Here is a 14,220-nt window from a genome sequence, read left to right as displayed (position 1 = left end):
ATAAGAGACAGTACTTGGAGTATGTATTATACTTTCTTATCTGAGATTAATCAGTGGACCTTTCGGTTTTTGGAAAAAGCCATGTTACTTTTGCTAAATAATAAGTTAACAGATGGCGCCTCATAGCCGGGATGTTGTTGAATCAATTGAACTAATTTCAAGAGAGCTTCACCGACTGATTTTTAGATTGGTAGGCGGACTGCTATAGATGTATGGATTTCAGTGTGATGTCATAGGATAATTATTTAATTGTTGAGGTTTTCTAAACAGGAGGCAGGAGAGGATTTAGGGGGGGGGGGCGGCCCGGCGCGGCGCCCTCCCCCCCCCCTTTTGGGAGGTAAAAAAAAAAATGAAAAAAAGAGAGAAAAAGAAAAAAATGATAGCCCAGAATGCCTCAAATGTTATGTTTGGGCGTCTAGAACACAAAAAAATCGCGGGGGCATGCCCCGGACACCCTACGACACTGTTGTCTCAATCGGCCCAACTTTCGGTCCCCCTTCCGGCCCCCCGCCCCCCCCCCCCTTTTGGACATTTCTGGATCCGCCCCTGGGAGAGTAGGTATAGTGTAAGTTTCAATGAAACTTGTTGGATTTGAAGTAGTTTGAAACATCTTCGAAATATCACGAGAATTAAACTATCTATGAACTGTCCACTCATCATTAACAATAGGTCGCTGTAAAAAGCATCAAAGGCAGTTGTTAGTACAACTTGATTGCAAATGAACGTCTCTTAGAATTTTGTAAAACTTTTGGGTTGAGTGACGTGGAGGAATTCCTCCATAGAATAATCACTTAAGGCCAACTCAGACAGCGTCGTACGACGCAGCCCGACGCGATTTGTTGTCGCGTCGGGTCTGTGTGAGTTCAACGCAGACGCGATGGCGTGCGTCGGGCCGTCTCGACTGAATCGACCCGAAAATCTCATATTGCAGAATTCAGGTCAAAAGGTCATCAACAGATTAACGTCTACAGACTACAAAACAAAGAGAACGTCCCTGTCTGATTAAAAAAAAAATACATTGATGTTACCGTGCTAATACCAACAACTCCCTGCTAATACTAATGGGTCGTTTAAAATGACATATAATATTTGATTGAGCTGCACGAGTAATGAAAAGTGTTATTTTAACTTGAGTTACATACTGTGACAATTTTTATTTTTTAGGTCTGGGTTTTGCATGATTACCTAGGCCTACTAACTACTAAGAATATACGCTTTCTGTTGAAAGCAACAAAGAGTAAGGAAAAGTGCGTTTCTTTATCAAATGAAACAGTTATTTTCAAATTAAGAGAAGAGCTAATAGGCAGCTCTAAAATACTGGATGCCATAAAACCTGCCAAAATGGCAGAGCACCAATGAATGTATAAATGAGGCCTAAGCCTAGTTATTAATATTAGGCATAGTAATCTGCAGGTTCTTGATTACAAGGCTAGACCAAGTTAATTACATGCAATGCCGAAATGATTATTATTTATTATTATTATTATTAATATTATTATTATTATTATTTATTGTTATTAATATTATTATTATTATTATTATTATTATTATTATTATTATTATTATTTATTATGTTACTAAAACCTACCTTATAAGGGGAACATTAGACAATGGAGAAATTAGAAAACAATTAAAAAAAAAACGACGTTAAGGGGAAATAACACAAAAGATATTCCCCTTGGGCGCGTTAATAATTACAGGCCCAGTAAATATAGTATCTGTAGGTTCTCGATTACAAGGCTTAGGCCAAGGTAATTAATGCTAAAATGATTATTATTATTATTATTATCTGTCTCTTATACACATCTAGATGTGTATAAGAGACAGGATGTAACATGTCAAACATTCAGGAAATAATAGAAACGGCAGTTTTAGCTGCCATTCGAACCAGCATCGTATTATTAATACAACTGATTATATTCCTATTATTAAGTTGGGAGATCGGTTCTTTTTTATAGAGTTCAATGTTCGTTATGGCCAATGAATATTTAAAAATCGTTTTAGTAAACCTCTTTGGAAACAATCTACTTTATTATCGAAGTAAAACTCGAGCGTCACGACATTGCGAAGTGTCTGCTCTTGTTCCTCGTATCGAACTTAGTCAGTCGAGTCAATCCGAGATGGCCCGAGTGAAGTTTCATGCAAATGTATCGTACGGAAAAAAAAAATCGCCGTCGGGGCCAGTCGCGTCCTAGAATATTAAACGTGTTTAATATTTCTCAAGACGGCTTAAGACTGTCCCCGACGATAAATCGGGTCGGGCTGCGTCGGCCGACGCTGTCTGAGTTGGCCTTTACTTGCATAAAATCGGCAATATCAAATTCACTAAAAAAAAAAAAACTTACAATATTTCATACACATAACAAGAAGGAATTAGAACACAGAAAACAATCTGCTAAACTTCGATTTAAGTTAATGATGTGTAGCTTATTTCGTGAACGTGCGTGTTGATACAGAGTACACACAAGGTCACAGTGTCTCATCTAAATGACGATACAGAGTGGGAGCGGTTGCTCAGTGGCTGCGGTTCAGGCACTAAACCTTTAGGTCGTGGTATCTCCACTTAGGTTTCTGGGGCGGATGCAGGCGCTGCAATGGTGCGATCGCTACCCCTCCCCTATTCCACCCTAAATTGTATTAAGAAAAATAATATTATGTTGTATTGTTGATGTGAATTTTTAATATATGAGAATGCAAATCCGGGCACCTGGAGGTCCTCATTCTCATAATTTTCTCACCTCAGTGTGGTGGACTGGGGACATGGTACTTGAAAGGTTGTGCGATATTTTAACTACAGTCAAATATTGTATGGCGAGAATCAATAATATTTTAAAAATTAAATTTCCAGAACACCGTGTGTAAGAATATGGTTTTTGAGATTATCCAGTTGTTTTGCATACCAAAAAAAAAAACACAAAAACCATATTATTATTATTAGCATTCTAATCTGTCTCATCCAACGAAATCGCTGATAATTTCAAAAATAATATCTCACCTATAATTGTGATTGTAAGCACACATCTTCCTATGTTCCCAGCAACGTCTGTTACTTTGTATTCAATGGAAGTTGTACCAACAGGGAAAGTTCCATTCTGTTCTAGAGTGGTAGCATTGTGATTTAGTGTATAATTAGCTGGTACAACTCGAGAGTCGTTTGCTATGATATGACCGACTGCAAGATTATCACTGACCACGATGTTCCATATCTGAAATTCGTTTCTTGACTCTATGTGTGATGGACATTCGACCAAGGGGCTTTCCCAATCTAACAACACAATATGATCAAATTGAGAAATACGTGTCAACAGTGCACTCTGGTTTCACACCATAAAACATATTTTCATATTGCTGCCTATAGGCCTATATATATAATTTCTCAAAAATAATAACAAAGGTAATGGCAATTGTAATGGATAATGATAAAATGATAGCGATTACAATAGCAATGACGATGTTCATGATGATGATGATGATGATGATGACGATGATGATGATGATGATGATTATGATTAACTAAATTTAAAAAAAATCCTAATGCCTATCTTCAATATCACCTATAAATCATAATTATGCTGTAGTATATTGTTTTTTCAATAGGCTAATCATCATTTTCAATATTGTATCAAACATCAAGATTGATACAATTTCTAAGTCGTGTAAAGTTTATTTCAAATAATTAATGTCAAAACCTTCAACTGTTAAAAAGATTGAGCAATTCCCCACATTTCCAGCTTCATCAATTGCAGTGTATGTGATCTGATAGGCCACATTACTGACCGGAAATACGTCACCAGGGTTGTAATTTGAGGAAAGAGATACTACAGTGCCACTGTTATCGGTGGCGCTTGCTGGTGACCAGTATAATTGAACAGTTGTAGAGGCTGGAAACACTGTCCAAGAAGAGGTAGATGTTCTTACAGCAAAATTGGTGTTAAAGCGTGATGGGCAATTTACAACCGGACTTTCAGTATCTATAATTAAAGATAAATATTTATGGAATGATGAAGAACATTGTAATAAACGTGGTAAAAATGAAAATAATAAGATTTGTTTTGTTTTTAAATTGATTTATGTAAAATTATTTAGCACTCAACACCTCATCTAACATCTAAATATGTAAACACAATGAACCAGTTCAAGTAGCATAATCTTTCTCTTTTTGTGACCTGATATACTGTGATTCCGTTTATAAATGACAGATGATGATGATGATAAATGATGATAATAATAAATCAAACGTTTATAAAGCACCAATATCAATAAAGCTGGGAAAAAGAAAAGTCGGCTTGTGCACGTCAGACAATTGGCTGATTGATTTATTTTATATGGTTTTTCAGAAAGCAAATACTGTATGGGATGACAAGATACAAACATTAAATACCAACTACATGATCGAGTCTTAAAATAGCAAAGGGTGAACTACTGATAAGATAAGGTAAAGAATTCCAATTCTCACCTCAGTATGGGCTGGGGACATGGTACCCGAACGGTTGCGTAATATTTAAACTACAGTCAAAGATTGTATGGCGAGAATCAATAATATTTTAAAAATTACCGTAAATTTCCGGTACACCGTGTGTAAGAATATGGTTTTTAAGATTAACCAGTTTTGTATACAAAAACATATTGTTATTATTATTAGCATTCTAATCTGTCTCATCCAACGAAATCGCTGATAATTTCAAAAATAATTATCTCACCTATAATTGTGATTGTAAGCACACATCTTCCTATGTTCCCAGCAATGTCGGTTACTTTGTATTCAATGGAAGTTGTACCAACAGGGAAAGTTCCATTCTGTTCTAGAGTGGTAGCATTGTGATTTAGTGTATAATTAGCTGGCACAACTCGAGAGTCGTTTGCTATGATATGACCGACTGCAAGATTATCACTGACCACGATGTTCCATATCTGAAATTCGTTTCTTGACTCTATGTGTGATGGACATTCGACCAAGGGGCTTTCCCAATCTAAAAACACAATATGATCAAATTGAGAAATACGTGTCAACAGTGCACTCTGGTTTCACACCATAAAACATATTTTTATATTGCTGCCTATAGGCCTATATATATAATTTCTTAAAAATAATAACAAAGGTAATGGCAATTGTAATGGATAATGATAAAATGATAGCGATTACAATAGCAATGATGATGTTCATGATGATGATGATGATGACGATGATGATGATGATTATGATTAACTAAATAAAAAAAAAATCCTAATGCCTATCTTCACTATCACCTATAAATCTTAATTATGCTGTAGTATATTGTTTTTTCAATAGGTTAATCATCATTTTCAATATTGTATCGAACATCAAGATTGATACAATTTCTAAGTCGTGTAAAGTTTATTTCAAATAATTAATGTCAAAACCTTCAACTGTTAAAAAGATTGAGCAATTCCCCACATTTCCAGCTTCATCAATTGCAGTGTATGTGATCTGATAGGCAACATTACTGACCGGAAATACGTCACCAGGGTTGTAATTTGAGGAAAGAGATACTACAGTGCCACTGTTATCGGTGGCGCTTGCTGGTGACCAATATAATTGAACAGGTGTGGAGGCTCTAGCTGGAAACACTGTCCAAGAGGAAGTAGATGTTCTTACAGCAAAATTGGTGTTAAAGCGTGTTGGGCAATTTACAACCGGACTTTCGGTATCTATAATGAAAGAAAAATATTTATGGAATGATGAAGGACATTGTAATAAACTTGGCAATAAAGAAAATAATAAGATTTGTTTTTTTTTATAACGCGATTTATATAAAATTATTTAGCACTCAACCTCATCTAACATCTAAATATGTAAACATATAAACCAGTTCAAGTAGGTTAATCTTTATCTTTTTGTGACCTGAAAATACTGTGATTCCGTTTATAAATGACAGATGACGATGATGATAAATGATGATAATAACAAATCAAACGTTTATAAAGCACCAATATCAATATAGCTGTTTAAAAGATAAGTTGTCTTGTGCTCGTAAGATAACTGGCTGATTGGTTTATTTTATATGGTTTCTCAATTAAAAAGCAAATACTGTATGGGACGACATGATACGAATATTAAATACCAACTACATGATCGAGCCTTAAAATAGCAAAGGGTGAACTACAGATAAGATAAGGTAAAGAATTGCAAAGAGAAGCACTCAATAAATAATACAAGATACAAAAATTAAACGCATGAAATATTAATTTCTTTTCTTGCCTCCTGCACTATCATCGCGGCTAACTAGTAGTACTGTAAGTTGGCATTTTTTGCTGGTTGGAACCTCGCATCTTGGATATTTTTGCTAAGGCCCAACAATACAAACATAATCGTACGTAAACGTGAGTATCTGTGGGACAGACATGCGAATATTTTGTTTTGTGAGTATTAGGCCTAAATTACATTGTCACTGTGACAGTACGAGCGTCCATTAGAGTTTGAAGGCACTGCAATCTAGTTATGGAGCTCAAAGAAGAAAGTAAAGGCGCAATGTGACAAATGCATGCAATATTATTGCGCTGATGTTGCGTACGGTGTGGATAGTTTGATAGTTATTAGTAACATGCCACACGGTTAAAGAAAGACAGTATATGTTGATTTGAGAACTGGTTGTGCTTGGGGCAGATTTTCAGTATCTCTTTCGTGAACTTGTATAGCTTTAAAGCGAAGAAGAGAAATTATATTTCATGCGTTTAGTTTTTTTATCTTGTATTATTTATTTGTATTATTTATTGAGTGCTTCTCTTTGGAATTCTTTATCTTATCTTATCAGTAGTTCACCATTTGCTAATTTAAGGCTCGATCATGTAGTTGGTATTTAATGTTCGTGTCATGTCGTCCCATAGTATTTGCTTTTTGAGAAATCATATCAAATAAATCAATCAGCCAGTGGTCTGACGTGCACAAGGCGATTTTTCTTTTTCCCAGCTTTATTGATATTGGTGCTTAATAAACGTTTGATTTATTATTATCATCATTTATCATCATCATCATCTGTCATTTATAAACGGAATCACAGTATTTTCAGGTCACAAAAAGAGAAAGATTAGGCTACTTGAACTGGTTCATTTATTTACATATTTATATGTTAGGTGAGGTGTTGAGTGCTAAATAATTTTATATAAATCATTATGAAAAAACGAATATTATTATTTTCTTTATTGCCACGTTTATTACAATGTTCTTCATCATTCCAGAGAGTTAGTTGAAGAAAGACAGTGTGTGTTGATTTTAGAATGGTTGTGCTAGGGACAGATTTTCAGTCTATCTTTCGTGAGTTTGTATAGCTGTAAAGCGAAAATTGATTATGTATTTAGTGGAAATTTGGCTGTTAAAGTATAGCTGTATCTAGTTTGAAACGCACATTTTTTTTTAACAGAAACGCTTATATACCGAAAGGGCCAATGATTAATCTCAGATAAGATAGTAGACCTATAATACTCCAAGTATCGAATGACGATAATAATAACCATGGCGTGCATTTCGATACTTAGAATATGTATTATAGGCCTACTATCTTGTTTATATGCCATTATATTATTTAGAAATTGTAGAATGACGTCGATGTATGTTTACAAACACACATGTGTTTTATGCGATTACTTTGAATTTTTGATGACGATTCAAGCACGGAACATCAGTGAAAGCCAGGAAAACCTTGTGCATGCAAAAACATAGGGAAACGTGATAGCAGAAAAAAAAATCGAAATAAAGCAATAGCCTTTCCATTGTCGCAAGAAAAACCAATTGATACTAGTTTAAAACATACCAACTACAGAAAACCGTAGAATGCATTCATCTGTATTACCGGATGGGTCTGATGCTCTTATTGTAGTTTCATATGGTGGAAATAGTCGCATCAGGAACACATCACCAGATTTGTAGGGAAAACTTGTGATATGCGGCATTTCGCTATTATCAGTAGCATTTGCCGTCCATGTAATTGTGGCATTAGGGCTTCCTTCGTCAGTGGAAATCATCGTAAAACCGAATTCCATCTTATAGAAGTTATATGTTTCGTGTGTACACTCTATTTTCGGAGGCTCTTCATCTACAGTGAAATTTAAAATTGGTAGATTAGGCCTAAGTTACTAAATCGATTGTATAATAATAAATTTGTTAAGATATATGGTAATTTTAATTGTCTGCATAAAACAAATATTTATCATATAAACTCATTTTTAGAATAAAGTAAGCATAATAGATATTACATAATATCAGTGAGCCTACATTATTTATCCAGCTCTGCTAAAACAATTTTTCGTCAATTTTACGTTACCATAATTTTGATTGAACAGATTGAAGCAACATTTGTTGTTGGGAAGAAAAGTTAAGGGCCTATACAAAAACAATTAAAATAGTTGCATAGTGATTATTCTGGACTTTGCATGATTTTGAAAAGACTTAGAAAACTAACTAGCTGGGCCTATAGCCTTCGATACTATACCATTTAATTTCGTTTTTATACCAAAGGTTTCAGTTGTTGTGCTCCTCTCTGTGTATAACGTTAATAGAAAATAACCATTGGTATAACCATCCCTTTGCTACCATCCCCCTCCCCTACAAATTTCTAAATATTCAAAAATGTGTACCTATTTAACCGTTCCCGGTTTTTAATATATATAGGTGTCATTTCAGTTGTATTTCATGGAATAATAATATTAATAACTCTTTTTGTTCCGTTGTTGCTTTATGAAGTATCTAAGCTAAAGCACAAAGTTATTGTGAATTCAATTTTTTATTTGTTTTTCTCTTTGATACAAGATAAAATAATTTACAATACAAGATAAAATAATTTAGAATTATATATTGTTTTTAACTCTGTTTATATAAATTGCCATTTTATATGTATATGAAAATTTTGATATTTGTTTAGACTACCGTATTTTTTTATTCAACATTTTCATTTTGTAAATTGAATTAAATGTTAATAGTGTTTAATAAATGAAAATTATATACATGTACAATAAAATTATTAACATTTAATAAAGAAACGTACCGTATACGTTAACATTATAGACATAACATATTGTTATATGTAAACACGGTGCTCTATATGAAATATGAATACTAACATAATATATGAAGAGATAAACTGTAAAACGTTTTACAGACTATTTTCTGGGCATGTCACAATGTGTAAGTTAATGCTGTATAACAAATAGGTATAATTTATTTCCAGGCCGTATTTGTAAAGATAACTAAAAACGTACCTACCCATGACAGTTATTGTGAAGATACAATAAGCAGTGTTACCCGCATAGTCAGTGGCCCAGTATCGTACTGTGTGAGCCGTGCTGTTTCCATTCCTGAGATAAAACTTCCATCCTGGCGAATGTGATTTTCCTCTGTATTTAATACCTCTATTATCTCTTGCATTCGGCTCCCTCCACCTGGCTGTTTGGTAATTTGTTCCGGGGTCCGTAATATCATTTATGTCGTCTGGACATAAATCAAATCGTGGATATACATCTGGATTTAATTTTAAAATGACAACATATATGAATATGTAAAAAGAGCCCATTCGGGATAGAGAACAATTAGGACGAATTGAGTAGGCCTTCATTATTTTTAATCTACTTTTAGTTTGAGGTAGTGAATGGTCATGTAAGTAGTCACGTTAACATAAGTTTTTGTGATAACGTTATCATGATCTATACATCATGATAACTTTAACATATTAAAAAAAACCGTCGTGATCTATTTATGCTAATGATGTGCAGTGTTGCATGAAAACTACCAGAAGCACAACCAGTGAGGTTGTCTCAAATATCAAACCGTTCAATAAACCGAAAGCTGATTGGTTAATTAGATTCATGAATTAATTTATCATGTCATCAAGGTTAATCATGATGAATCAAGATGCCACACTAGATCACAATAGGGTGATTAAGCATAAACTGAGCACGTTATTTGATTCTGGTAGGTTCATATAAAATGACTGGATTGATCATTATCACCTGGATCATAATAACAATTTGCTGAGAGGGTGAATGAATGAATGAATGAATGAATGAATGGATGGATGGATAAATGAATGAATGAATGAATGAATGAATAAATGAATGAATGAATAAATAAATAATAACTCATGTTTTCGTACTATCACGACAATTGACTGCTGATTCGTCATCTCCATATTCACAGTCTTTACTTCCATCACACACCCATGTAGCTCCAATGCACCGGTCAAGTGTACAATAATACTCATAAGTACCACAAAAACCTTGGACCAAATTTAAAAATTAAAAAAACTGTTTGATTAAAGATAGTGCTCTATAAATTAAGCATCGCAACATAATAGAATATAAACATAGATAAAACATTGGAGAGAGCTCGGAGTTCGAAAGAGCTCAGAAAGTTAGGAAACACACGGGATTTCCTTACACATGAGCTGAGCATTTCGCTAATAGGTATAGTCCCTACCTCTTGCACGCCGGGTTCGATACACGGCTCTAGGAATATAATAAAAAGAGAAAAACAATAGAACATTGTATCTCAGTAGGTCCCAAACTAAATAATGATTTTATTTGAAATATGAAATCTTATAATAAACTTTTTTCATTCCACCACCTATGGTACAATACCGAAACCAAATGGCAATGCCTGTAAGCAGGTCCGGTGCTAACTTATAAACTAATGCCTTAAATAAACATCAAACGGATACAAACATGGTCCTTGCCTAACTCTCCTGAGAGGGTTATTTGTGGAGCTGAGCGTTTTTCGTTATTATGAAAGACCCGAATTCAATACTCGACACGAACCCGGGCCCTGGCGTGCAAGAGGCAGGAACTATACCAATTAGTCAAATGCTCAACTTACACCTTTATGTAAATTAAGTGGTTGTGAGCTTTTGTGTGCGTGAAATCAATAGACGCACCAATATAAGTGGTCGGCCAGAAAGGACGGCTAGTTGCAAAGTACCGTATCAATACAGTAACAGATAGTATTTACGAAACAGGGTATCATTATTTGGTGATGCTGTTTTGGCTTGTATCGTAAGTTATATTTGATTGTTTAATGGTAACTTTTGCAGGAGGTTTTAGTTATAAGCTAGGTCCTGTCGTCTTTGTTATGGTGTTGACGGTACTTTCTATGTGATGTTTTTATAATGATAAACTTGATACAGTATGCAATTAATATGTATGGTACGGTAGGGACGTATTTAAATAATGGGAGTGGTTGTATGATGGTGGTTGTTTACATTTCCATAATCTGTCTATATTGTTTGTATCATTCATGGAATAATAATAATCAACAACAAACAAAAAACAAAAGTATAGTAGCCTACTTTTCGTAAACACCAAAATTCAGGCTGTAATTCTTTCAACTCACTAGGCGTTATTAAGTTTTCGGCCGAGTGGCATCATTAGGAGCAGCTAACCATCTTCATTAAACTCGACGGGTAGGCCTATCCGGGATAATGGCGGGTTTCAGATTATCAAATCAAGTATGAAACAGCGTGATTTGTTTTAAATGTTTAAGGATAGTTCCTATATAGAATGGGTGCTATCCAACCATGGAGGAATTGGTCCTCCATGATCCAACATCGACAGCCTTCAAGACTTCCTTCCGCTTTAGCCCATGCATCGGTGGGTACCGGTAAGAGATATCGCCGATACAATCGACACAAAGGAAATACATTAAGCTACACAAAGGTGGAATAAATAATATTATGTTGGTTGATGGCTTCAGAACCGAAAAACGTCTAGAATGTTTTGAAAAAATTTTATATAGAGACGGATTCATCGAGTGGAGAGTTTTCGAAAATCAAAAAAGAAGCATTCAATTGTTTTTGAGGTGTCACAGACCCAGGAGTTAGGCCTATTAAATAATTTAATATATCCTTGGACAGACATAAATCTTGCACCTCAGCCTCCCAAAAATATTGTGGGCCTGAGGTCTGTACCTCAGTCTGCAATATTCCCTTCATGGCCAGCCCTTGCCCCGTCTAATTCGAATTCCTGGCTCTTGACATTTTATTTTGACCTGAGAGGTGCTTGATGAAAATTACTAATTTTAAAGCCCAACTGAAAACAAATAAAAAACATACTTCATGCTAGAATTTTTGAATTATCGATTATAGTTAGATATTATCAGGTTGGTGCTACTAGACTGGTGGCGGGGGGCAGACCCGAGGTCCCCGACGTGGGCCGTGCCCCTCCCCTCCCTGCCCCCTGTTTTAATCGTATTTGCTACTTAGACCAGCCACTCTCATACTGCTTTTTGGTGCCAATAAGACTCACCTAAACCTCCAACAATCAGGCAGCAAAGGAGCAGTAATCTGAAGACTTCATATAACATGTTGAAACAACCGAGTCGCTAAAGCCAATAAAATGGATTACTCCAACTTTTTAAAGAACGAGGGACATTTCCGCTGGTGAAGGTTACTAGTGATAACCGAGGGCGCTTTCTAGGCCTGAAGCGTTGTTAAGGATAAAACACAGGAACCAGAAATAAGACATTTTGCCCAGGCTCAGTGTTCATATTTTTTTTTTCAATTTCAAAATATTCTTATGTTCTTATTTTACACACTTTTTTTAAAGATTGAAAATTGTTATTGTACAGAGAGTCACACCTGCTGCACATAAGGTTGGATTGGATTGGATTTATTCGGTGTAAACACCAAGGATAGCCCACGAAAGTTTAGAAGAAGACTTATTTCCCCGGGAGACAATCCCCTACTCTTTTCCGAAGAGTGTACTGTGTTGTTTAACGTGCACATGGGCCATAAATGCACACGGGACCAACGGCTTAAACGTCTCATCCGAAAGACGGTGCGCTAAGTAACTTGTATTTCAGCCCTCTAGCTGAAGCTCAAGGAGAGGCAGCGATGGGAATTGAACCGGGGATCTAGAGATCTCCAAGGTTTAGCGCACACACAGTGGCTACCACCAGATTAGCCGACTGAGCTAAGCTGCCCATAAAAGGCCAACGTACTTTTACAATCTGTATGTATGTATGTATGTATGTATGTATGTAGGTATGTATGTGTGTATGTGTGTATGTATGTATGTATGTATGTGAATAAGCGAGCTTAAGTTGGTTTTTCATTTTTTTATATATGAAAAATTCGTATAAATTTCCTATATTTCAGTTGTATGAAAAGAAGTGGCGAATCTGCAATATCTCGCTGTCAAGGCGAGTATCATGTCCATTAGATACCATACCTATAATATATAGGCGAATATCTAACCCACAGACACCTTTTTCATACAGCTGACTGAATCGTTCCCACATAATGGCGCTGTAGTTAAGCTAGGAAAGCTTGTAGGTCGCATCTAGGAAATTATAAGTAATATTTAAATTGAGATTGCTGCGTAGCACCGTAAACACAGCTTAAACAAAAAGATGAATAATATTGATAATGATGATGTTGATGACGATGACGACGACGACGACGATGATGATGATGATGTAGTAGTAACAGGGAGTAAAAGCATCGAGCTAGGATTAGGAATACCCAAGAATTCGCTCGAAAATTTATGGGAAGTAGAGATCACACCATGGGAAGATTCTTCTTCTTCTTATCGAGTCACTACGTAGCTAGCGTGTATGATCTAGCTTACGTTGTGTGGTAGAAGGATTCGCAGGTTGGATGGGTACTTGACATGGGCCGCGTCGTGAGCGTTCTTTCTGTGGCCGGACGGGGGACTAGAGAGAGACCAGTACACCGGGGTAACCCCCACTCTTCTCGAATGATGTGCTGGGTTCTTTAAAGTGCACACGAGCCAATTTTGTACACTGGGCCTACGGTTTAGAGTCCTTATCTGAGAAGACTTGTTCCACCACCGGCACCATAGGCGAGCGTGCCGTTCGAACCAGCGCCGATATTATGGCTGTAAGTCACTTTTCCCCTTGTCTTAACCGCTCAGCCAATCGACACGCCATGGGAAGAAGTATTTTGGATATGTTGGGTCTGATCTTCCCATCAGACCCAACATATCCAAAATACTTGTTGAAAGTGCGGCAGAATTCTCTAGAATGGCTGCCATTAATTTTTATCTCATTAGCTTTCTGTCAGTATTTAAAATATTCCTAATTTTTTCCATGTTACATTGAAGTTATTAACTGTAGCTTGGACTTTCTTTTAAATATATAGGCCTAATAATCTATTTTTTTACCGCAACGAAGTCAATAACTTGGTCTTGAACTTAACATATACAGACATTGATTAGTTGGTAGCAGCTTTTTCCATTTACAGTAAAAGCGACACTTTT

The 14,220-nt window shown here is 35.7% G+C and overlaps 1 protein-coding gene across 2 annotated transcripts in view; it reads right to left on the bottom strand.

Moving 5' to 3' along the window:
- LOC117120224 (hyalin-like) overlaps positions 1-12,447 on the bottom strand; it is a 19,377-nt gene extending 6,930 nt beyond the window's left edge. The window contains exons 1-8 of one of the 2 annotated variants that reach the window (XM_033265241.1): positions 12,247-12,447; positions 10,104-10,226; positions 9,218-9,472; positions 7,809-8,051; positions 5,383-5,670; positions 4,701-4,970; positions 3,690-3,971; positions 2,996-3,265 (exon numbers count right to left, since the gene is read on the bottom strand). In XM_033265241.1, the coding sequence (XP_033121132.1) occupies positions 2,996-3,265; positions 3,690-3,971; positions 4,701-4,970; positions 5,383-5,670; positions 7,809-8,051; positions 9,218-9,472; positions 10,104-10,226; positions 12,247-12,304 (1,789 nt within the window). In that variant the 5' untranslated portion in view covers positions 12,305-12,447. Of the gene's footprint in view, positions 1-2,995; positions 3,266-3,689; positions 3,972-4,700; positions 4,971-5,382; positions 5,671-7,769; positions 8,052-9,217; positions 9,473-10,103; positions 10,227-12,246 lie in introns of both variants that reach the window. The other variant, XM_033265240.1, reaches the window with a different exon arrangement.
- Between the last annotated feature and the right edge of the window lie 1,773 nt (positions 12,448-14,220).

Source organism: Anneissia japonica, unplaced genomic scaffold (assembly GCF_011630105.1).
Source record: "Anneissia japonica isolate Jap-2015-1 unplaced genomic scaffold, ASM1163010v1 scaffold3798_len331662_cov138, whole genome shotgun sequence".
Lineage (NCBI taxonomy): Eukaryota > Metazoa > Echinodermata > Crinoidea > Comatulida > Comatulidae > Anneissia > Anneissia japonica.
This window is presented reverse-complemented; position numbering and strand designations above follow the sequence as displayed.